This window comes from Polyodon spathula, chromosome 9 (genome assembly GCF_017654505.1).
Source record: "Polyodon spathula isolate WHYD16114869_AA chromosome 9, ASM1765450v1, whole genome shotgun sequence".
Lineage (NCBI taxonomy): Eukaryota > Metazoa > Chordata > Actinopteri > Acipenseriformes > Polyodontidae > Polyodon > Polyodon spathula.
Window position 1 is genome coordinate 44,968,350 of NC_054542.1, and position 21,794 is coordinate 44,990,143.

General features: G+C 35.9%; 2 protein-coding genes across 3 annotated transcripts; one reads left to right on the top strand and one right to left on the bottom strand.

Annotated features, from left to right (window-relative positions):
- Positions 1 to 3,032: 3,032 nt before the first annotated feature.
- Positions 3,033 to 12,267, bottom strand: LOC121320936 (ubiquitin carboxyl-terminal hydrolase isozyme L3-like). Its single transcript, XM_041259750.1, has 9 exons — positions 12,026 to 12,267; positions 11,853 to 11,864; positions 10,895 to 11,023; positions 10,083 to 10,239; positions 8,624 to 8,709; positions 7,765 to 7,812; positions 5,085 to 5,160; positions 4,316 to 4,374; positions 3,033 to 3,702 (listed from the first exon to the last, which is right to left on the bottom strand). The coding sequence occupies exons 1-9, from the start codon at positions 12,065 to 12,067 to the stop codon at positions 3,619 to 3,621; spliced, it is 693 nt and encodes a 230-aa protein (XP_041115684.1). The 5' UTR covers positions 12,068 to 12,267; the 3' UTR covers positions 3,033 to 3,618.
- Positions 12,268 to 13,134: 867 nt separating this feature from the next.
- Positions 13,135 to 19,404, top strand: LOC121320937 (COMM domain-containing protein 6-like). Of its 2 annotated transcripts, XM_041259752.1 has the most exons (7): positions 13,135 to 13,207; positions 14,763 to 14,818; positions 15,631 to 15,696; positions 15,901 to 15,977; positions 17,111 to 17,279; positions 17,846 to 17,998; positions 19,096 to 19,404. In XM_041259752.1, the coding sequence occupies exons 1-7, from the start codon at positions 13,198 to 13,200 to the stop codon at positions 19,144 to 19,146; spliced, it is 582 nt and encodes a 193-aa protein (XP_041115686.1). In that variant the 5' UTR covers positions 13,135 to 13,197; the 3' UTR covers positions 19,147 to 19,404. The 2 variants fall into 2 exon arrangements, with proteins under 2 accessions (XP_041115686.1, XP_041115687.1); XM_041259753.1 differs by lacking the exons at positions 13,135 to 13,207; positions 14,763 to 14,818; positions 15,631 to 15,696; positions 15,901 to 15,977 and adding an exon at positions 16,360 to 16,476.
- Positions 19,405 to 21,794: the final 2,390 nt, after the last annotated feature.

Consider the following 21,794-nt stretch of genomic DNA (forward strand, 5'->3'; position numbering starts at 1 on the left):
ATGTGCAAGGTCCACTCAGAATTTGGTGAAGTTGAACTGACACCTGGGGAATGCATGGAGTAGTTTTAATAACACTGTAACCCAGTAATATACAATCTCTTATTCATGCATGCAGGTTATTCATTTGCCAATAGTTTACTTCTACAATTGCCAGGAGTGGTAATCTCTAGACCTGATTTTTCCCTCACTTCTGTGGAGGATGGTCTCCCTCTTCTTTTGTGTAGCCATAAGATCAGGTTTTTTGGTTTTCACTCCACTTACCTGCTTATATTGTGTGCCATCCCAAGCATGAAAGAAGCATACATCACTATTGTTTACTTATCCAGTTATTCTACTACTACGACTACTACTATTATTATTATTATTATTATTATTATTATTATTATTATATTGATATTGTTAATACTTTCTCTGTTACAAAGTATAAATTAGTAGAAAATAAGATCAAATTCAAATAAGAGTTAAATAAAGAATACAGTAAATAATTACATTTAAGAGCGAATTCAAGTAAGAAGAGCTAAGCTTATAGTAAAAATATTTACTTATGAGTAAATTCCATTAAGAGCATGTAGTAAGTACGACAAATGGGTAAGATCAATTTCAAATAACAGCAATTACAAAAAACATGAATACGGATACCTTTAAGAGTAAAATCAAGTACAAGTTTCAACAAATAGTTATAATTAAATACGGCAAAGTATGGAGCAGTTCCGTGCAAGTACAAGATGTTGCAGTTATGCTACAGTACAATTAGTATGTCCCAACATGATCCTGAAGGCTTGGTAACTGGATGACTGTATCACTCCATGCCCAAGGCCTGGTAACTGGGTGACAGTATCACTCCATGCCCAAGGCCTAGTAACTGGATGACTGTATCACTCCATGCCCAAGGCCTGGTAACTGGGTGACAGTATCACTCCATGCCCAAGGCCTGGTAACTGGATGACTGTATCACTCCATGCCCAAGGTCTGGTAACTGGATGACTGTATCACTCCATGCCCAAGGCCTGGTAACTGGATGGCTGTATCACTCCATGCTCAAGGTCTGGTAATAGGATGACTGTATCACTCCATGCCCATGGTCTGGTAACAGGATGACTGTATCACTCCCATGCCTGGTTTTCATCTTTCAATTGCATTTTTATATGGGACACCAATTCTTTCCTCTCCCTAATTGATGTTAAAATGATACACTAACTGTTAAATCCACAAGTGTGTTCCCATTGGGTTTGCAACACAAAACTTAAGATAAATGTTAAGTTAAACAGATATTATTTGTGAAACAAATCTACTGAATTCTCATTTATAGCGTCTTTACTTTAGGTTATACTAAATACGTGATTGGGTGGAATACATTTGTTTTGTACATATGAAGCCATCTGAAATCTTGATTTATGGTAGCCTAAGGTACTCCAGTATCTTGTGTTACTTCATCTGTTTTCATATCATTGGTATAATGTGATTTTTGTTGCAAATGCTTTTTTAACAGCGTATTATAATCCCAGCATGGTGAAATATATGCTTTCTATTGATTTGCCTTTTAGAATGGCTGGTAGTGATGTTTGTGAGATAAGCCAGCCTCTGTGATAAACAAAAGCATCTATTCAGAACCAGGTAATGTTTGAACTGGCAAGCATTACCACATGTTTATCTTCAATTGCACTGGGAAAAACAATAACGTAATGCAAAGCAGTGGTAAGATAGACAAAGAGGTTAAGTAAGGTCAGCAAACCAAGAACAGCTTAGGACACAGGTCCTTTATTAGCTGAATAAAAATGTATATTTTCAAGCCAGTGTTTTGTAACAGACTAATAAAAGCAGAGGTCAAAACAAGAATTCATTCCAGAGATGCCCTTTTGCAAGATGAATAGGATTGAATATCTTTGAGTTACGTGTGCTTAATTAGTGCCTATTATCCTAATCATAACCACTGGTGTGTCAGATAATCCATACGTCGTATCTGATGTTCTCCAGAACGGATAAACTCATTTTGAACTCAGAACTCATTTTGCTGCGGTCCTTTTAATCTTTTAGGACAAATTTCCTCTTCAGTGATTTCATGCAATTTATATCAATGGAAGGAAAACATTTCACAAATCACCTTAAATCATGTACCACAGACTAATCAACTTAAGAGCTGTACGTGTAGTAGGGTTTTAGAAAGACAATCTTGAGAGGTGCAGTAGCACAAGTTAATTTAAAAGGGGATAAAGCAAATTTATGACAAAAAACAAGAAGGTACAAAAGGATACATTTATAGAATGTTTGCTCCAGTGCAATGTCATTGGGCTTCTTTTATTTGCTGGCTTAAAGTATAGATTATTTGTAAAACTGTGCTGTGAAAATTACTTTATTCTTGTCTACAGCTCTCTCCTGTGGCTGGGCAAGCTGGATTTAACATAGAAACACTTAAACTTAAGTTTAGTAAATCAGGCTCATAGTCTTCTGTTTTACAAAGCAGATTCAAACTATTACTTGATTCCATCATGAAACCCACCCATCAGGACCCATAAGCAGAGAGGTTGAAAGTGGGTTATCATAAATATACTTAGTATTTACTAGATTTACACTTATGGAGAAATCAGGTTTAATGAACAATAATTACCCATTGAAGTTACTAACTTTGAAAATTGTACAGACCAAGGTCAAAATAAGGTGACTCACGTAGCTCTCTGTATTTTCCTATTTCCGCGACTGTATTTGCACGTTTTGATGGTGGTTTTACAAATGGACCTACAGCCACTCAGATTTAAGGTCAAAGAAAAGGCAGTTGGAATCAAACCTCCTAACTATTTTCTGTCCGTGTACCTCCACCACCACAATCTAGAATTAAGCAATATCATTTTCACAATTTAGAAATCCTCACCCGGCACTCCAACTTCGAGGTCTCGCTGAAGGCTGTCCATGGGCATACAGCTGAAGTATTGTGGTTGTAGCAGTCTCGAGGAGGAGAAGGTGTAACAAAAGGGTTTTATTGTGGTATATTGGCAAGCATAATGAATGATACAATGCAATCACAACATAACCAAGAGAACGGAAACACCTCTTTATTTTCAAAGCATCAAACTTTTACACGTAGGAATTTAGTGCTGCAAATCTTTAGCACAGGAATCCACTTATACAAATGTAAGGATCAGCCTAGCACAGTTTAATTATGGTTTACAGTTATTAATACCCTTAGGAATAATCAGCCCCCCCCCCCAAAAAAAAGTACAGATATGTTAGTTACCATGTTCTATATTACATGTACAGATATGTTAGTTACCATGTTCTATATTACATGTACAGATATGTTAGTTACCATGTTCTATATTACATGTACAGATATGTTAGTTACCATGTTCTATATTACAAGTACAGTTCTACCAAGGCTCTTTTTATTCAGTAAAACAAAATGCATTCACTCCAGGAGGAGTCCATTATGATGACAATACCTTTTAATGCACATTTTTGTGCAGGCTGAGTTTTAGCATTGTAACTTTATTATATGTTTTGTGTGTTACAATTTTTATTGAATTGAAGTTATCTTGTTGTTTTCAAGATCTCCAAACTTGCAGCACTTATGAATAGTTGGCAGAAACCTTTCGAAGTTTAATGAAAAGCCTCAGCAACAGCATATTATACCTTGGAAAGAGCCACCACAGTAAACCTCAACTCCTCGGGGTCACGTGCCATAAATTCTTTGCAAACTTCAGCAGCATTCTGGAGGAAAGACAAAGGCGGAGGACTCAGGTCCGATTTACAAGTCAATGAGAATATTTAGCATGACATCATCTTCAGGGAAAAACAAATACAAACCAAAATGCAGAGATGTAAGGATTGGAAAGACAAAAACGACTGTCGTCTAAAGATGATCTGGGATGCTTAATGGGAATGCAAGGGAAGATCCATTTACAGCACATCTTAACAGTCAATGGCACCTCTCGATGAGCTATCATATGTAGTTTCCACTTGAAAGATATGTTTTTAGAGTAGGTCAACCCTGTCGCCACCCCTCCCAAGACACACAATAGTAGGAAATCCGAATTCATCAGGTTTCACCAGCTCAGTTGTTCTTAAGGAACCCAAGCAATTAGCTATTAGGACCACTCCCACTGAACATCTGTTAATCATTATTCATCTGTTATTTCCTACCATATTTCAAGTTAAGAATGAAGCATATTGAGAATATATACATATAAAAAAGCTTTTTTTAGTATTGTCATACATTCTATCAATGACTGTTTTAAGGATACAGAAGCTATGGTACATAAGAGTAGTACCTTCTAAGCCCAAACTACTTATGGATAAAGTTAAACTTGGAAGCATTCATTACCTCTAGAAATGTGTCTTCTGTCGTGGTTCCATGAACTATTGGAAAAGGCTTGCGTCCATCTGTTGATACATAAACAAAACCACTTATAAAACCATGCAAAATCCAAATTACACAATTTTGTATCTAAAACAAGTACATTTAGCAACAACTATGCTATGTTGATAAAGCTCTAATGTAGAAAAAAGTACAACAATTTGTTTATTCTATAGAATGTTCCAGAGCAACTAAGGTTCTCTTTCAGGAAACTACAGCCATTTAGTTTTGAAAATGTCTTTGATCCTACAGTTCCTTTAAGCCACCATGTTCTTGAGCCCTCTAGTCTTCTTTTATGGTGCACTAGATTTTTTAAAATCTTCAATAATCACCATTTGCTTTAATACAATGTATTGTAATGTAAATACTAATCAATCAATCTTTATTTTATATAGTGCCTTTCATAGTGGACCACCATCACAAAGCGCTTTACAAGATGCAGTAACAACAAGAAAATGCATAATACATTAAATACAATGGAAAGTACATAATAGATGATAGTAACACAATACTTGAAATAGTAGCACCAGCTAATAGCAGATATCAGGCTTAAAGAGCATGGAAAGCAAGAGAGAACAGGTGGGTCTTGAGAATTTTAGTAGCTAGACAGAATGTCAGGTATTCAACCACAGACACCTGATAGGGGTACAGACACAAGTAAAAGATTGAAAAAGCTGCACAGATAGAAGCATAACATTACAAAGGCACATACAAATATAGAGTACAGAGAACTCACCTAATTCATACAATTGTCCACCCACATTGACAAATGCAATAAAATGCAGGTCTACTTTCTCATCTATGCTTGGTGCCTACAATAAAAGACAACAAACAAAAACACATAAATAAATATACATATGCATATGCATACAATCTAAACTGCTATCCTTTTAAAAAAAAACGAATCCTACGACAAGCTTGCATTTTAAATTCAAGCAGAGAATCCATCACAAGCAATACCTGCGTACTGATGGAAAAAAGATGTTACTTAACACTAACCCTGTACCAGGAGCTTTTCCCATAAGTTGTTACGAAAATGCAACTACCAAGCAGAGCATGTATGTTTTTATGTTTTTAGCCTTATGTTTTGTTTTCAGCTATATTACCCCCTTAATCTCCCCACAACAGTTTCCCATTGAGTGGTTAAGGGTTTCAATTAAAACTAAAATCTGGAAGCTTATCAAATACAGGCACTCTGAGAAAAAAACAATGCAAGTTAAATAAACTGCTGGAACACACCTGCCATGCTGTTTTGGGTTGATGTAAAGAAAAATCCTAAACGCACAACCTTGTTCAATCATATATGCACGGCAACCAACAGTCAAGTAAAAAATATACAACACAAATCATTTTTAGACACAGACAACTTCTACATCAATTTTTCAAGTCAACTGTAATGTGTTGCTTTAAACTTTAATTACAAAATCAGCTGTCATTTTGTATGATGCAGGCTGTCAGCCCACTAAGTCTTCCTATCATTAGCATAATCTGAAAGTGTATCCTGGAGGTTTTTAAAAAAACGCACACTTCTAAATATAAAATCAATAATTACTGGGCATTGATGGTAATTCTCCAACGATAGGGCAAAGTAAAGCTAATAACAGGCTTTTATGAGATTGCTTCCATGTTACACACCATACCAAACTACTGGCTGCTGCAAAAGAAAGTGCCTTTCATAAATGTGCTCATTGTACTGAAACTAAAAAGCACCAAATACAGATGCTTCCTAGTTGTCAATTAATGGCATATAACCTATTAACAATGGACATTTAACACAGTATGTTCAATACAGAGATATTGTATTTAAATGAATGGGTAATAAAAGAAAGTAGTATGCCAGCGTGCTGAACGTATATGCAAAAAATATGATCAAAATCTGTGCCTGCATTCCTGTCACTCTGCTCTGAAATAAGATTTAATCTGCAAAAGTAGATTTCCTTCATACAGGTGCCGATATGATTAGGTCATATACCATATAATTAAAATGATTTGCATCACAGACAAATGCATTTTTGCATTTTGCACAAGCACTTTTGCTTGATCTAGTTGATGTGTTTAGCTGAAAAAAACAAAAAAAAAGCTTTCTTTGATAACAGCCAAACAGGTACTGGCTGTTACAGTTACTCAGTTTCCTGGATTCACTGACCTGCATGGAAACCCCATGAATGTAACAGGGGTTAGAAGACAGAGAACTGGTGGGTTTGAAAACATACAAAAACAAACTGTACAAGGGCTAGGTTTTAAACTCGGTTCATTCATTGCAATTCATGTTGTTTTGTACCTCATATGTAACAACATAATATAAACGCAGTAAAATACTATTAAAAACAATACAACTGTTTTTTAAATAAGTGGCACCAGGATCCTGTATAGAGCCACATTTCAAAATAGCATGGTTTCTTAAGCTCTGATACAAAGCAGATACAAATAGAAGACAGGCATTGTTAGGAAGGTATCAAACACCTTTATTCTTTAGCCCTCATCAGCTGTGTTTGCAGTAAGGTTATTTTGGCTCCATAACAATTACTTCAAAATTATTGTTTTGGAGCCCACAGACAAAATATTCACTTTTTGTTATGAAGCCAATAGACAGATAGTATACCTTTAAATTGTGCTTAAAAAAAAAAAAAAAAAAAAAAACCAAAATTTACTACTAAATATAAATTACAACAACAATTTCCATTTTGTTCCAAAAGCAAAGCCTGAAAGGTCATCTTAAAATATTGCTACTGCTTCACTGCTTCATTCTCGCGGTCAAACATATTCAATCCCTCTGACGATTGCTTGATTACTGGATGGTGCACCGTCAATATTCAGCTATCTGACGGAATGTGAAATATTGAAAATACTCAATACGTGAAGACAGTGGCGTAGCTGACGAGTGGTTTTAGGGGTTGTTGGGGGGGGTGTCAAAACCCCTGTGATTCCCCAGTGCTCTCCCAGTGCTCTAAAATCATAGTGGGGATATGTTGTTCAATTAATCCCTAAGCTGAAGATAGCCTGATCTCTCTACTAGTGATTGTGTTTTTTTACCTTTAGGATTACATAACATGAAATGGAATTCAATTTTAAAGGTGTTTATGCGTTCACTCCCTGTAAGACTTGTCAATGAATAAATATACACTTACAACAGCCTGATAAGAGATGACTATCCAGCCAAAGATTTCAACAAAGCATCACAGTAACAGGCAGAACACGAATCATGCAATAACTAATTCAACTGTTTTATTGTCTTAAACTGAGAACATCATAAAAAGAGCTCTATGGCCAAACCAAGGCAGGTTTACCAGTTTGTCCTGTTGAGGGAGTTATCGTTCCCTCACTGTGACTGCGGTCTTCTCAGCTTTAGTAGAATTATCTTTCCTAAACGCTCGTAGTGTGGAACTACAGAAGCAAATCATTTACTGGGAGCTCACCTCAGTCTGTCCTTCCTGTGCACTGGATTCATGAGTAACACGAATGCTCTGCAAATGAAAAAAGTACAAATATATACATATCTATATAAAAACAAGCATGATGTGCACAATGCACTCAAAAGTGCATTGTGGTTTGTGTTATTACTTTACTTAATAATGTTAGAAACCAGACAAGCAGACCTATAGCAGATCATCTAAGAAATCGAACTAGAAAAACAGTGATCTATGCCATGACCAAAATGAAGGGTTGTGGCTAACAAAATGCCACCGCTACCTCGGTTTCATTGCCTTTTTTAAATCCCATGTTAACCCTGTTTTTTCCTGTTATTTGAAAGCCCAATCTGAAAGCCGCCTGACTGCTGTACCACACTTATCGTTCTGGAGGACTGAGGATCAATGAGTGACCTCCATTTCAGCTGCCAACTCTTTTCACCCATCTAAACTACGAATGTTACCAAGCTACAGAACCCTGGTGGCACGGCACAGCCCAGCCTAGCAAGTCTCTGTCTGGTCGGGCACCTCAACATCAGAGGTCACTGAACCTCCATGAGTCACACTAACCCCATCTGACTGTTCTCCTTAACACTGTTCTTTATGCAGATGCCTTGAATAGAGCTATATGTACTACTAACCGAAACAGTAGTACAAAGGCAAGGTAAATGCAAACAGCATGGCTGTTTAGTGCTATGGAAGAAAGAGAACGTTTTCTGCAAAGCCATTCCGTGAACAGTAGCATGTAGCTTAAATATTCTGAATTAAAAAAGAAAATGTAAACTGTTCAATCTCTAGTGGGTGCACACAATATTCCACATATATCTATATTTATACATTTATATTTATATGCACCCTTTTCTCTAACCTCATCTTCCTCAAGGAACTTGGCCTTTTCTTCAGGACTCAAGGAAATCGACTCACTCAGAAACTTTTTCAGTGCTGAACCTGGTCCTGGAAAGAGAATAGACAGAGTACAGAAATCATAAGCATGATATAAAGAACATTAATAACATGTACTCCAGCAAGACTTCTGTTGTTGGTTTCTAGAACTATAACTGCTGTTTATGACAGCTACACCACAAGTTCAGCTGATGCCTATTATGTTCAACCTAAACAGCGAGTTATTTCCAACACCATAATTCCATCTATTTATAACATAGTGAAAAAAGTTTGTCATAATAACAAAAAATGGCTTTAATTTTCAAACTCTTTTAAGCAGGGCTTAAAGACTTTATAGACATGTGTCCCCATGTGGTGTTATGGAAGGGGGCTAATTGCTGGTCTGAAGTCCTCTATATTTATCCAAACAACCACAAGTCGTGTCAATTGGAATGTAAACCATTGAAGAATGGCTAAAAGCTGACAATACCTAACTGATTTAACCAGTAGAATGTGAATTGAATTTATTGCACTATGAAAACGTGTCTGCTTTTATTCTGTTCTTTACATGTTACTTATTGTATGTGACAAGCAGTGGGGTTCTTATGGTAAAGAATCAAAATAAACCTTTTACTGTTTTTCACAGTTACCTTCTGAGAGCAGTGCCTGGGGCTGTGTTACAAACACAGGTGGAGCTAAAAATCCTTTTAGTTAATAACCAGATTGCTTTGGGAGCCACAGTCCCAAAGGACTGCCAAGCCCTAGCAACCTGGCATGCAATGCCACTCTACAGCACATGAACAGAGAGCCTTTGCTTGTGGAGTACAAAGCCAGTAAAATTCCACAACCTTTCAGTATGGTAAAGAACGAGTTATAAAGGCCTATTGAGGGCTAATTAATTTCTGAACAGAATAAAATCATTTGAATATTAAAACAGTAGCCAGAAACAACCTGCAAGTAGGAGTAAATAATGAACTCTTGTTTAGTTTTTAGATTAATACTGTTAAAATTCCTTTACCAAAAGGATGTTTTTTTTTTTTTTAAACCAACGACAATCTTGAAAAATGAATGTATAAGACATTTGTGTTATTCATAGACAGCTTACTCCCCCCCCCCACCTGAACAAGTGTTGAAGTAGTCAGGTTGACAAACAAAGTTTCAAGTACAATGATCCACAGAAGAGATGCACACCAGCATCAAGGGTAGAGATTTCCAGAAATGTCATTTTTTGATCTAGCTTCAAAATACAGCCAGCTATCTCTTATAAAATATCCTTAAGAGAGATCTGAAAACACAGCTCAAAAAGTACAGAGCATTGTAAATGAACATTTTAAATACACCAGCCTTTCTCACTGAGAAAAAAAAACATGACAAAAGCGACATCTGTTGGACAGTTAGAGAAACACTCCCTGATCATATTTAGTGATATTTAAATAGATGCTTACCAAATTCCAGTCTACCTTGGTTGTTTGCCACAGCGTGAATAAGGCCTATTGTTCCACAAGCGTTGCTTATTGTTTGTTTCATGAAATAAACCTCTGAACTGACTTCTTGGCCCTGTGATTTGATTTTTGCCTCCTCTTCTAGTCTATAGGATTCATACTAGGGAAGAAAAGAGAGTTAAAAAAGAGAAAACAACGGTAGCTTTTTAACCAAGAGTGTTGTTACAGCATGGCATTTTATAAACGACTGTACCACCCAAAGTTGGAAGAAATATGAATGTGGTAAGGAAATAAATGTCAAACATCAAGCAATAGTGTTTTCTTAATGCTTTCAACCTCAACACTGAAGTATTAACCTTCAATGAGTGTTTAAAAGTATAAAAGGGAGCACAATCACTCAGTTATTTCAGATGAGAAAACTGTCAAATGTGAGAGGGCAAAAAACTAAAAATCTGGTTGAAACAACAGGGTGATTTGTTTTTTTTTATTCATGGAGCCTTAACCTGAGAGGGTAGACTATCAATTTTGATATTTAATAAAGCTGCAAACTACTGTAGGTAGTCTGTAGTAAGTGTCATAGGAATGTGTGAACGGGTTTCTACAGAACAACTCTTTATTCAACCCGTACCGTCTAGTGTTTTCATTAAACTACGGAACTCTTGCCTGCTGGAGGCAGTAAGAGAAGTAAATATTACCTAGTCATGATTACAAAGTGTACTGTACTGTATATAGATCAAACCACACACTCCACTGTTTCTACTTCTAATACCAATATGATTTGTTAGAAAGAGGATTGTTCTTGTTCCAGACTTTACCTTTTCTGTTACTGGGAAGAGGAGAAGCACTGAACAGACTGGTCTTGGGACCATACTAAGAAGATCAGGATCCAATCCATATACATCACCAAACTGCCAAGTGGGAAGCAAACCTAACTGTTTGAGAAACTGAAAGAGAAAATCAGAGGATGTTGTGGAAAAAACAATGATCATTGCAAAGTTACTTCTGATACCAATTACCGGTCTTTCAAACATTGTGAACTGCCATTGAAACATTATACTCTTTGTCTGGCTCTTTTATTAACTTTATTATTATTACTAATGACTAACAATATTATTAAAAAAAAAAAAATTCTCTAACCAAAAAAGAGAGGTCTTTGGGTATGGTCACATTTTTAAATTAGATTTTTTTTTCAGGTTAAACAAATATTACATAAATAACTTAGTTACCTAATAACAATAGTTACTCAATTACTATAATGTTATCATGAGAGTAACACATAGCAGTCATAAAGCTAATTTAATGTGTAATTTAATGTTTTAAAAAATAAATAAATGTTTGTGGACAGGCACAATTACAAGCCTTTGGTGGTGGTGGAATTATTATTATTATTATTATTATTATTATTATTATTATTATTATTATTATTACCACCCTGTGGTCCTCATCATAATTTGACAAGAACTAGAAGCACATCAGCAACAACACATGTACTGCACCAAAATAAGTCTTCTTATTTGTGCTCTATTGTAGTTCATGAACAGCGAGGATATCAATACAGCAAAAATAGATTAGGTACTATATCACACCCTTAAAGATCATAACCCATGCAGTCACCAAAAAAGTTTGTGAGACTGAAGAACTGCGCAGTCCAAAGTGTGCATTTAAATTCTAATCATTTAAATAAGCAAACGCATTCACGTGCTTCCATTACATTAAACAAAATAAATGCATGCCCCTACTGTTTGCACTCGTATTTCCAAGCTAGACACTCACTTGATTCATAACCTGCAAAACAGGACAGAAAAGAAAGCACTGATGTGGTCCTTGTTAAAAAACAAACAAACAAATGAAACTGTCGCATCAATTCAAAATGAATGGAATGCTTTATATATATATATATATATATATATATATACACACACACACACACACACACACACACGTACATCGGGGTTTGCTTCCAAAGGCAGCCAGCGTTGACTTTCCATTATGGCAATTGTTTGGCTGGTCTTGTTTTATTTTAAATATATGTAAAGTTCCAGGCTCTTCAGCTGCTTCGTTTGACAGTGGAACCACGCTTCCGCCTCTGTATATTGCACTTGAATTTGATACTGCGGGGTGGGTAGTATACCATTACAATAATTATTGGAACCTTCTAAAATATGAATTTCTAAACAACCAGGTGGTTTTTTTTTGGTTGTTTCTACATTTATCAGACTATGAAATCAAGCATGTGCTACAGTTTTCTATATATCTAACTGCCGTTGGTTTGGGAATAGAGATATTGCCCCCCCCCCCCCAAAAGAAAATGGAAAGCCCCATGATGTCAGAGGCTAAGGGTGAGGATACCCTGAAGAGAGTGAATCAGCGAATTGATCATGTTGCCACCAGGGGGCGTAGTTGCACAAAAGTGACCAAGTCATTTCTGACCACTCAATGCTTACATAAATCTGCATTTTGGTGGTTTACACATATGTAACGTTACACTTTTGTAACAAGACTTTAAAGATTTAGTGCAGACACATTTGCCGCTTTGCAATGTGAAAGCTCTGAAACATATACCGTTATTGTTTTACTGGAGATATTTTCTGTTAAGATATCACTTTGAAGAATGCATCACGCAACCTTCACCTTGGAAACACACCGTGTTGTGCACAAACAGTTTGTTGCGAATGCTGTACGGAATATCCTTATTATTATTATTATTATTATTATTATTATTATTATTATTAGTTTTATTCTATTTTTTGCAGACTATGTTATTAGTTACAGGGTACACCTTAAGTACAATTTATAATCATGCTTGAGCACAATAATTTGGATGCAATGAACCCCTATTGAAAACAGCAGAAATATACAGTAAAGTCATGTGCATCAGTTACGATGGCAAATTAGCAAGCAGGGTTTTTCTCTTTGCTGCAGTACACATTGCTCCCCTTTTTTAAAAAAAAATGTAAAGCCCGGCTCTGCTGCAGTGCATTTCTCTTTGGGGCAGCTCTTTCTTGTTGTGACCTCTTACTCTTGCAACGTTGACCAATCGCAGAACTGTAAACCTGTTCCTTTACCCGGAAGGAACTGTAGCTGTTACTGAAGACCAAATATATTTGAACTGATAGGCATGTTTTCTGGTGGGTGTGTGTATGCGTGTGTGTGTGTGTGTGTATATATATGTGTATATATATATATATATATAATATATAATATATATATATATATATATATATATATATATATATAAAATTTTGCGGATTACACTGCCTTACAATGCGTGAAAGTGAGACATTCGGGTATAGGCAAAGGCATTTGTTTGTTCATGCAGTTACCGTTAATGAACGCGTTATCACGTTTAATTTACATATTTACCGTTGTGTCAACATTTACCAATAAGTCATAGCCAGTACAGTAAAGAGTCAATTATTCGATCTTCGATCAAGTGTACTGCTAATCGACCGAGCGCACCAGTATCACGTGATGAATTGCGTGTGGTGTATTTAGTTGTTGCAACTTAGTTGTTGTCCCGGATGGTAAAGTTAGCTCCCGAATCCCGATTCCAGGATTGTATTAAGGAAACCCTGATTCTGTTTCACTCATGATTTTGCTATGTTTAGTTATGTGTGTTACTGTCTGCTGCGCGTAGTAACAAGCAACCAACCCCTGCCGGTAAAATTAAAACAACGAGATTTGAAAGTCAGCTCAACACAGCAGAGGGAAATGGGGGGGGGGGGGGGATTTGCTATTTGTTTTATGAAGAGTGCATATAAGGAAGCAACGTTTTCAGTTGGTATTATTTGTTCATTTGCCATTTGAACAAATGCGGTTTCTTGATTAAACTCTGCAACCCTCTTGCTGTGTGATGTTGCTAACAGAACCCCCCTCCCTTTTTTTTTAAATACCAAATATCTTAGACCGCATTGTTTTTCAGACACCTTAGCATGCCCGACTTTAAATTGTTGCAGTTAAGCAAATTAAAACAATCACCGCGTTCTTGATTTTTCTTTTGTTTTGTCAGTAAGGGCTGGAGATCCTGTCTATGTTATTGAGCAACTAATAACTTTTTATTAATTTCACTTGCACGTTATTACAATGCCATAACAGCAAGTATCAAAGTGTAGAAACTTTGTACTGCATTTTTGAAGTTTAATGATTCCTAAAGTTCTGTGATGTGTCAAAGTTGTACTGAATTGTTTTCTTTGATAATTTTCGAAGTTTGGTATAATTACAGCATTTCATTACCTTTAACTGTAGGTGTTAGTTTTACTGAATTGCATTAATTTAATGATTTGTAAGGCTTTGTAATTTTGAATGCTTAAATGTGATATATAGGTTACTAGCTATCATCATCAGTAGGTACTTGTGTATGTTAACTTTTGTTCTATATATTATTAAAGGTACAATAATTAATACCTGTTTGATTATCCATACAAGTCGATTATGCAAACAAGTATCAGTCTCAGTTAGTTTGGATATTTGACTCTGCTGTATTCAGACTTTTTGTGGGGGGAAAAAAAAAAAAAAACCCAAAAACTTCTCAGTAGTTACAACTCCATAGTAACAAACAGCTTAGTTACACGTTTGAGTCCCGGTTTAGTTTGACTAACCTAATGCAATTATTTAATGCAATGATTTTCATTTTGGCTATCCTTTGTTAATGTTACATAGTATTTTTCCCTCTCTTTTCTTCAGATGACTATTCAGTTGAAAGTATTGGACAGCTTCCTCCAGACTTGTTTGCGGAATCAGTAAGTGTTATAAAATACCTTTTTATTTATTATAATAAAAGGTACATTCATTGGCACGATTGATGCTGTTTTTTTCTAAACAAAACAAGTATGTGAGTATCATACCTCCTTCTCCATCCCCCATTCTCTCTCACCCTTGCCCCCTCCCCTCCCCCTTCAAAGGTGCTTTAGCAATGAACCACAAACCAGTTTTAGACCCATATTAGAGTTAACGGACCTAAACTAATTAAACAGTGCGTGCATGTTCAGGAAAATAACACCCGGTAAGTAAAATAGTTTAATCGGGGTGTTTTTTAAAAATGAATACATCCTCTAGATTGAAGTGGAAAAACCTCTGCTCTGATCTCTATGTTTCAGTCTCTCCTCTGAGAACAGCAAGGTTCACTCTGTGTTTAATAAACACAGCACACCTCAGTACTGTGTATTCATACAAACTGTACTTTGCTGATCGGAATGATAATCATGACAGATAATATTGTGATGTGATTCCAAATACCAGTTTCCATTGAGATAAGCATGCTTTTATATTTTTTTCGCCAGATAACACGAGGTGACGGCAGAATTTAGAAGCCTGGTAGTGAGTGCAGTAATCTCTGGTTTAAAAAAAAAAAAAAAAAGAAGAAAAAGCACAGAATATGCCCAATTCACCTTTTAGAAAATAGAATATCCCACAAAATTAATTTTATAGAAAAAATCCCAAGTTAGGTGGATGTTGTTGTATGAGTGACTATTCTCGTGTGAAAACACGTGTGCTTTTTAACACTTGCTTTTAAAGTATATTCTGTGTTGCACTAATTGTATGAACTTCTCAGTGCCAACAGGTTATGATGCACTTGCAAGGGCAGATCCCTGGTGTAGACACAGCTGAGATCTGTGAGGTAAGCTTATATCTATTTCTCAACATTTCATATCCACTGTCACCCCAGCTGGTATTATTCATTCAAATGTAATCAATTACAAGTTGTGTTTTCTTTTATATACTTGCACCTATGAAGGTGTTATTTTCAACACAGACACTTGCAAAATGTGTTTATGAATCCACACGGGGCACGACACTTCAACTGCTTTAACTTTATTGGCAGAGATTTCAAAAAGCTGGTGTCCAACTAAACTTGGAAGCTGTTGAGAAGATAGTAAACATGGTTTTGTTTCTTTTCAGGTATGCATTTAAACTTTGTTGTTTCTCCTTATTGAACTCTGTGAAATAACTTATTGAATGTGAAAAAGTTAAATAAAATGCATCTTTTATTCACCTTCACTTCAGATTTACACCACCTGTCTAAATGCGGTTGATATAGTAGACAGGTAGAAATCAGTACATTTGACTATATTGAATACAAGTACTGTATATGTTTTAGCAGTAAGATAATGTTTAGGCATGACCACTTGTTGTGCAGGAGCACAGGTTTGTGTCCTGGCTGTGCAAAGTTGATTATATTTGCTTAAGATTTCATAGGGTATGCTTTGGCTCTGGCACAGTAGTAGGTTAGTGAGGCAAAATCATCAGAGACTGAGGCTGTCCGTATATTTAGATACCCAGAGAGCTCAAGACTACACCTGCAGTGCCGGCTCTTGTCGTCCAGGTGTTGGTAGCTCAGTTGATTTGAGGGTGGGATCAGAGGACGCCCAATGAACCTCAGTTCTGAGTGGTTTGGAAGGTAATTGGAAATTCTAAATAGGGGTGAAAGGTTTATGATGTCAGGGGGTAGGTTATTCCACAAGAACCCAATTTACTCAGAAATAGAACACTTTCCTCTGTATGATTAAATCTTAGGTAGCCTAGTTAGTAATTAACTAAGCTATCAACATGCTGTAACTTGGGTAAATAAGCCTATGCTATTCATACAATAAGTCATTATCACGTCTGTTTAAATTAGTACTTGAAAGATTTGTATTTGACAGTCCATTTACATTTTAGGCCATGTATTGTAAGGGAATGTAAATACAGTGAAACCCTCTCAATATCACTCAAACCGTCTGGGCAGAAATGGTGACAATAAGCTGTTGACATTATAATAAGCATTTGTGGCTACCAGCAATATCATAATTACTATGCTTTTTTGTTACTGTAGTTAAAGATGTGCTATTTCCTAGTTAATATGAAGCTACAATATCATTTATTTCAATGTATTACCATCAGCATACAACAAACCAAAAAATACAGCATACTGGTGATATGCAAAGTGTGACATTAACCAGGGTTCACTGTATTGTTAAAAGCTGTTAACTGGATAATAGCATTAGTCAGCTCTAAAACTATCAGATTACATGTGTGGCCTTTGTTTTCTGTAGAACAGCAACAAAAAGCAATTGGACGGCAGGGCAACTAGTCACCAAGTTAGCTGAAGGGAGCAGCAAATGGTCAAAGCCAGCTTTGCAGGTTATTCAGCGAATCTGGAATGAACAGGGCAAACACCTCCCTTCACAGGAGGATCCCAGCCACACGATAACAGTTGGACAGGTAACACTGTTTTGGTTTGGTACATGCAGTTAGATTTTTCTCCAGTGTAATTCCAATTAAACCTTACCAGTAAAAAAACAAAAAACAAAAAAAAAAAACCCAGTAGCCGCAGACTAAGAAATACATCGAAGCCTTTTGACTGCACTCAGAAGACTGGAGCTGGTCGGGTACCTGTTGAAAACAAGCTGGCTGAGCCAACAGGTCTTCCTGGTGTTTGTACATTTTAAATACCGGTACATGTATTTAAAAAAAATAAAAATAAAATAAAAATACTCGAGGAACAATAAGAATTTAGATGTTTTAAAACTTGAAGTCCCGAGTTTACTATTTCAGTGTAACTGGAAATTACTTTACTGAAGCCACAAACAATAAACATTACTGGACATCATAAACAGCAAACAGGACTGGGTATCATAAATAGCAAATATTTGCATGCATGGTAGTAAAAATAATAGGCAAACATTGTATGATTGATTCCTATGAAGATATTATGAAAACACTCATAAATGTATGTAGAAAGTTCAACACGACTATAATCTTAATGTGCTGTTTTTTGCCCCTTATAGCTGGTAGATTTCCAATGGAAACTGGCCATGGCAATTAGTTCTGACACCTGCAGGTCTCTGAATTACCCTTACATCTCCATGACATTAAAAGTGGCCAATTCCTCTGGGCAGATAACCAGCAAATCCTTTGAAATGACGATCCCTCAATTTCAGGTTAGTGTTGTATGGTGTGGATTGCTTCCAAGGACTCGCCTTGGAAATGTGCATTTCTATCTATCTATCTATCTATCTATCTATCTATCTATCTATCTATCTATCTATCTGTCTGTCTGTCTGTCTGTCTGTCTATCTAGATATGTGTTGTGTAGCCATGTAGTTTACTGGACATAAGTGCAGTCACCAACACCCACTGGTGGTCCTACCCTTACTATGTTTTCCAATTGAAAGTAACATTCAGGTAAGCCACCAGAGCCATAACACCTATAACAACATGAGTTCTGCATATCACTTAACATGATCACCCAGAACCATTAACATCCAGATTCATTAAGCAAGTTTCCAGGTGTTCTGAAATTTGTACGTGGTCCTGGCCAAATCTGGACGTTGCTTATGATAAATGACTTCTTTATAATACAAATTCACTTAACATGAATTTCCTGTTTGTATAAATTATTTTGGAGCCCCTCCAGGGAAGAATTATTTGAATTAAACAAAATGCCCTAGTTTGAACAGCTGAGTGTAAAGGATATTGGAAAATCTGTTAACTTGCATCCAGATTATTGCCTGTATTTTAGTACTGTTTTGGAACTACTGATCCTATGTTGCATTTTGAGTTGCCATAGATAGTTTTGGAATTGCCATAGTGCTCTTGCATCAATGTTGAGAACGCCTTGCTTTTGTGGTTTAAAAATGCTGTGATCAGAATGTATCTATATTTGTGACCATTATGAAACACAAAGCTGAGAAATTAGCACAGCAGCTGCTGGGACATGCAGATTTCAAGTGCCATTCCTTTATGATGTGTACTCTTTTTAAATGTTCACTGTATTTACACTAGAATGCACAGTACTTTTAAATGTATAATACTTTTCATTGTACTATAATTTAAATTTGATTTCAGTGTTACTGTAACCAATACAAGTTGACGTTATGCATTTGGCTTAGACTCTGGATAATATGATATACTGATAAGACACATTTATGTGCTAGTCCCTTAATTCATAGAGTTGACTGTATGCTAATTAACTACAACTTGCAACTAAACTATTTTCAAAAAATGTGTTTAAAAAATATAATGTCTTTTTTTCCAGAATTTCTTCAGACAGTTCAAGGAAATGGCAGCTATTCTAGAAACAGCTTAATGTCCATATTAATTGTACCTTGTTCATAATGTCCCTCCAACAAATAATTGTGTAGTAACCTGTGCCAGCTGTGTGTTAAATACGTGTGTTAAAATAAGAAAATATGAATAGAGGTGTGGTCTCCCCCCCCCCCCCCCCCCCCCCCTGCTTTCAACAAGCAAGACCTGGACAGTTCAGAAACATTGCTCCATTCAGTTACTGGGCCATTTGCAGATACTATAAGCACCTCTGACAAATAAAGTTATTTGTTTAATAATGTGTTGTTTTTTTGTTTTTTTTTATGTCAATATGTATGTCATACTTTTTTTTTTTTTTTTTTTTAAACATTTTCAGAACTATTTTCCTTAATTTTCTCAGCGGAAAGGTACCTGAAAAATCGTTAATTTATCATTAAATCTAGGTTTTAAAATGTTGTTTTAAAGAAAATATTTAAAAAAAAAAAAAGTTTTCTAATAGTGAGTGTTCTCTTGATGAAGGCTGTACCGCGTGGTAGTGGACCCAGGCTTTTGTTTGCGCCCTTGCCTTTGGATCTGGATGCGTAACTCCAGTTGTGCTGTGTATTAGCCCACATATTGTTCCCATTTTCTGAAAGACTGAACGTTTTTAATAAGGAGCAGGCAGCAACATGGTGATCAACAGATTTGTTCCCAGTTCAGTTGGTTGGTGGTGAAACTACTGCGACAGACCTGGAATGTCTCCTGTAAAACCAACTTCTAAAGATAGAACAGAGAGTGCAATTCCTCTCACAGTGTAGTGGCAGGCAAGCTTTATGAAGAAACCCTTTGTCCCAATGGTTTAAATACCTATGTGAATGTTAACAAACTTAAACATATGAAGAATGTTATAAATTACTGATTACTTCATATACATACACTGTGTGTGTGTGTCTAATATATATATAATATATATATATATATATATATATATATATATATATATATATATATATATATATAAATATATTTGAACTTCCGTACAGTCCTCGCTAGACTATAATATATATATAATTGAAGGCATATGACAGAAAAGGTTTTTAAAAAATAAAATTAAAAAATATTTTATTTTCAGGACATTTCAGGGAAAAGCCTTTCAGCTGTTTAAAAAGAAAAGTAAACACACTGCAGTAAACTTATTCAAGAATTGTAACTATACAAGTGTGTGGCTGGTGTCGTGTTTATTTTATGTAAACACTTTCTAGAATGGGTGGCATGGTGGTTAGCACAGCTCCAGGAGCCTGGGTTCGATTCCAGCCTCGGGTCGGTCGGTCTGTGGCGTTTGCATGTTCTCCCCGTGTTCATGTGGGTTTTCTCCCAGTCTGAAGACATGCTGGCTAGGTGGATTGACCTCTCTAAATTGTCCCTTAGCTGCTCTGCGATAGCATCCCATCCAGGGTGTAGTCCTGCCTTGTGCCCTTATGTCTGCCGGGTTAGGTTCCGGCTCACCGCAACCCTCTAGGATTAAGCGGTTACAGATAATGCATGGACTTTCTAGAACCAGTCTTTAAACACAATGTAATATACTGGTTCTTACAGTATACTCCATGTAAATGTTAATCAGTGTTATGAAGTGTGTGTGTGTATATATATATATATATATATATATATATATATATATATATATATATATATATATATATATATATATATATAGTGGTGGCTTTTAAATCAGATATTAAACTTTCTGTGACTTTACAGAGGAAGAAAACATGGACAATAAAAAAAAAAAAAAAAACCCTACCTCTCAGAAACAGCAAAGCCAGAGTCATCAAATTGTTTACAACTAATTATAACAAATACATGAGTAATTTTATAATACGGCTGTTCTGCTGACATTACTAAATCTAAATCACTCAAGATCCACTCTTGTACAGCAATGGTTTGTATCACCTAGAATTTTAGGATTGAGACATAATTAAAAAAAAAAAAAAAAAAAAAAGCATGTTAGATTTCTAAATTTCACATTTTCAATTTATCTTGAATTCAGTGTTAGTGTAACATTATTCAGCAGGTTTCATTCAACTTTTTGAACAAAATGAGTTAATTCTATAGGGTGATGCAAACTATTTAGCCATAGCTGTAGGTTTATAGAAACTATGCCCCTATTATGTGCAGTTGAATGTAATATATTCCCTCTAGTCTTTCGTGCTTTTTCTTGTTGCTCTTAAGAGTATTTAAAATAAATATACATTATTTATGTTCATGTTTTGTATGCTGTGGCAAGTAGTCAATGACCTGTACAATTTGTATTTTTCCATGGGGTTGATCATATTATGATCAGCTTCAGCAATTTCAGTTGGGTTTTGCACAGGGCGAGGATATTGAGAGTGTTTGTTTTTCTATACCAGCACCACAATTAGGTCACCAGTAACCAGTAAAATAGTTTGTTGGAGAGATAAGAAGATATGCAAGCTGACTGCAGAGAGAATGAGGAAGAGCTGAGTGTCCCAGTAGGGCACCACATTATTTCAGGTGGGTGTGTACTGACTGCATACTTCCATCTATCTTTTGGACATATTTATATTCCTAGGAATCCTGTTCCAGCCTTATTCCAGCACAAGGAAGCACTGAGAGGTCGGCAGTACCTCGGCATACAGCACCAAGCTTAACTGAGCCCTGTCAAAGTGCATAATACCTATACAAACTAAAAGG

What these genes read in the sequence shown, in the direction of transcription:
- LOC121320937 (XM_041259752.1), top strand. An exon ending in ATGGTTTTGTTTCTTTTCAG is followed by an intron (nt 15,978 to 17,110) that starts GTATGCATTTAA and finishes TGTTTTCTGTAG; the next exon opens with AACAGCAACAAAAAGCAATT. An exon ending in ACACGATAACAGTTGGACAG is followed by an intron (nt 17,280 to 17,845) that starts GTAACACTGTTT and finishes TGCCCCTTATAG; the next exon opens with CTGGTAGATTTCCAATGGAA.
- LOC121320936 (XM_041259750.1), bottom strand. Translation starts at nt 12,067, where the DNA reads ATGGAAAGTCAACGCTGGCTGCCTTTGGAAGCAAACCCCGAT. An exon ending in AGTTCCTTGAGGAAGATGAG is followed by an intron (nt 7,813 to 8,623) that starts GTTAGAGAAAAG and finishes TTTCATTTGCAG; the next exon opens with AGCATTCGTGTTACTCATGA. An exon ending in CACAGGAAGGACAGACTGAG is followed by an intron (nt 5,161 to 7,764) that starts GTGAGCTCCCAG and finishes CTTTTATTGTAG; the next exon opens with GCACCAAGCATAGATGAGAA.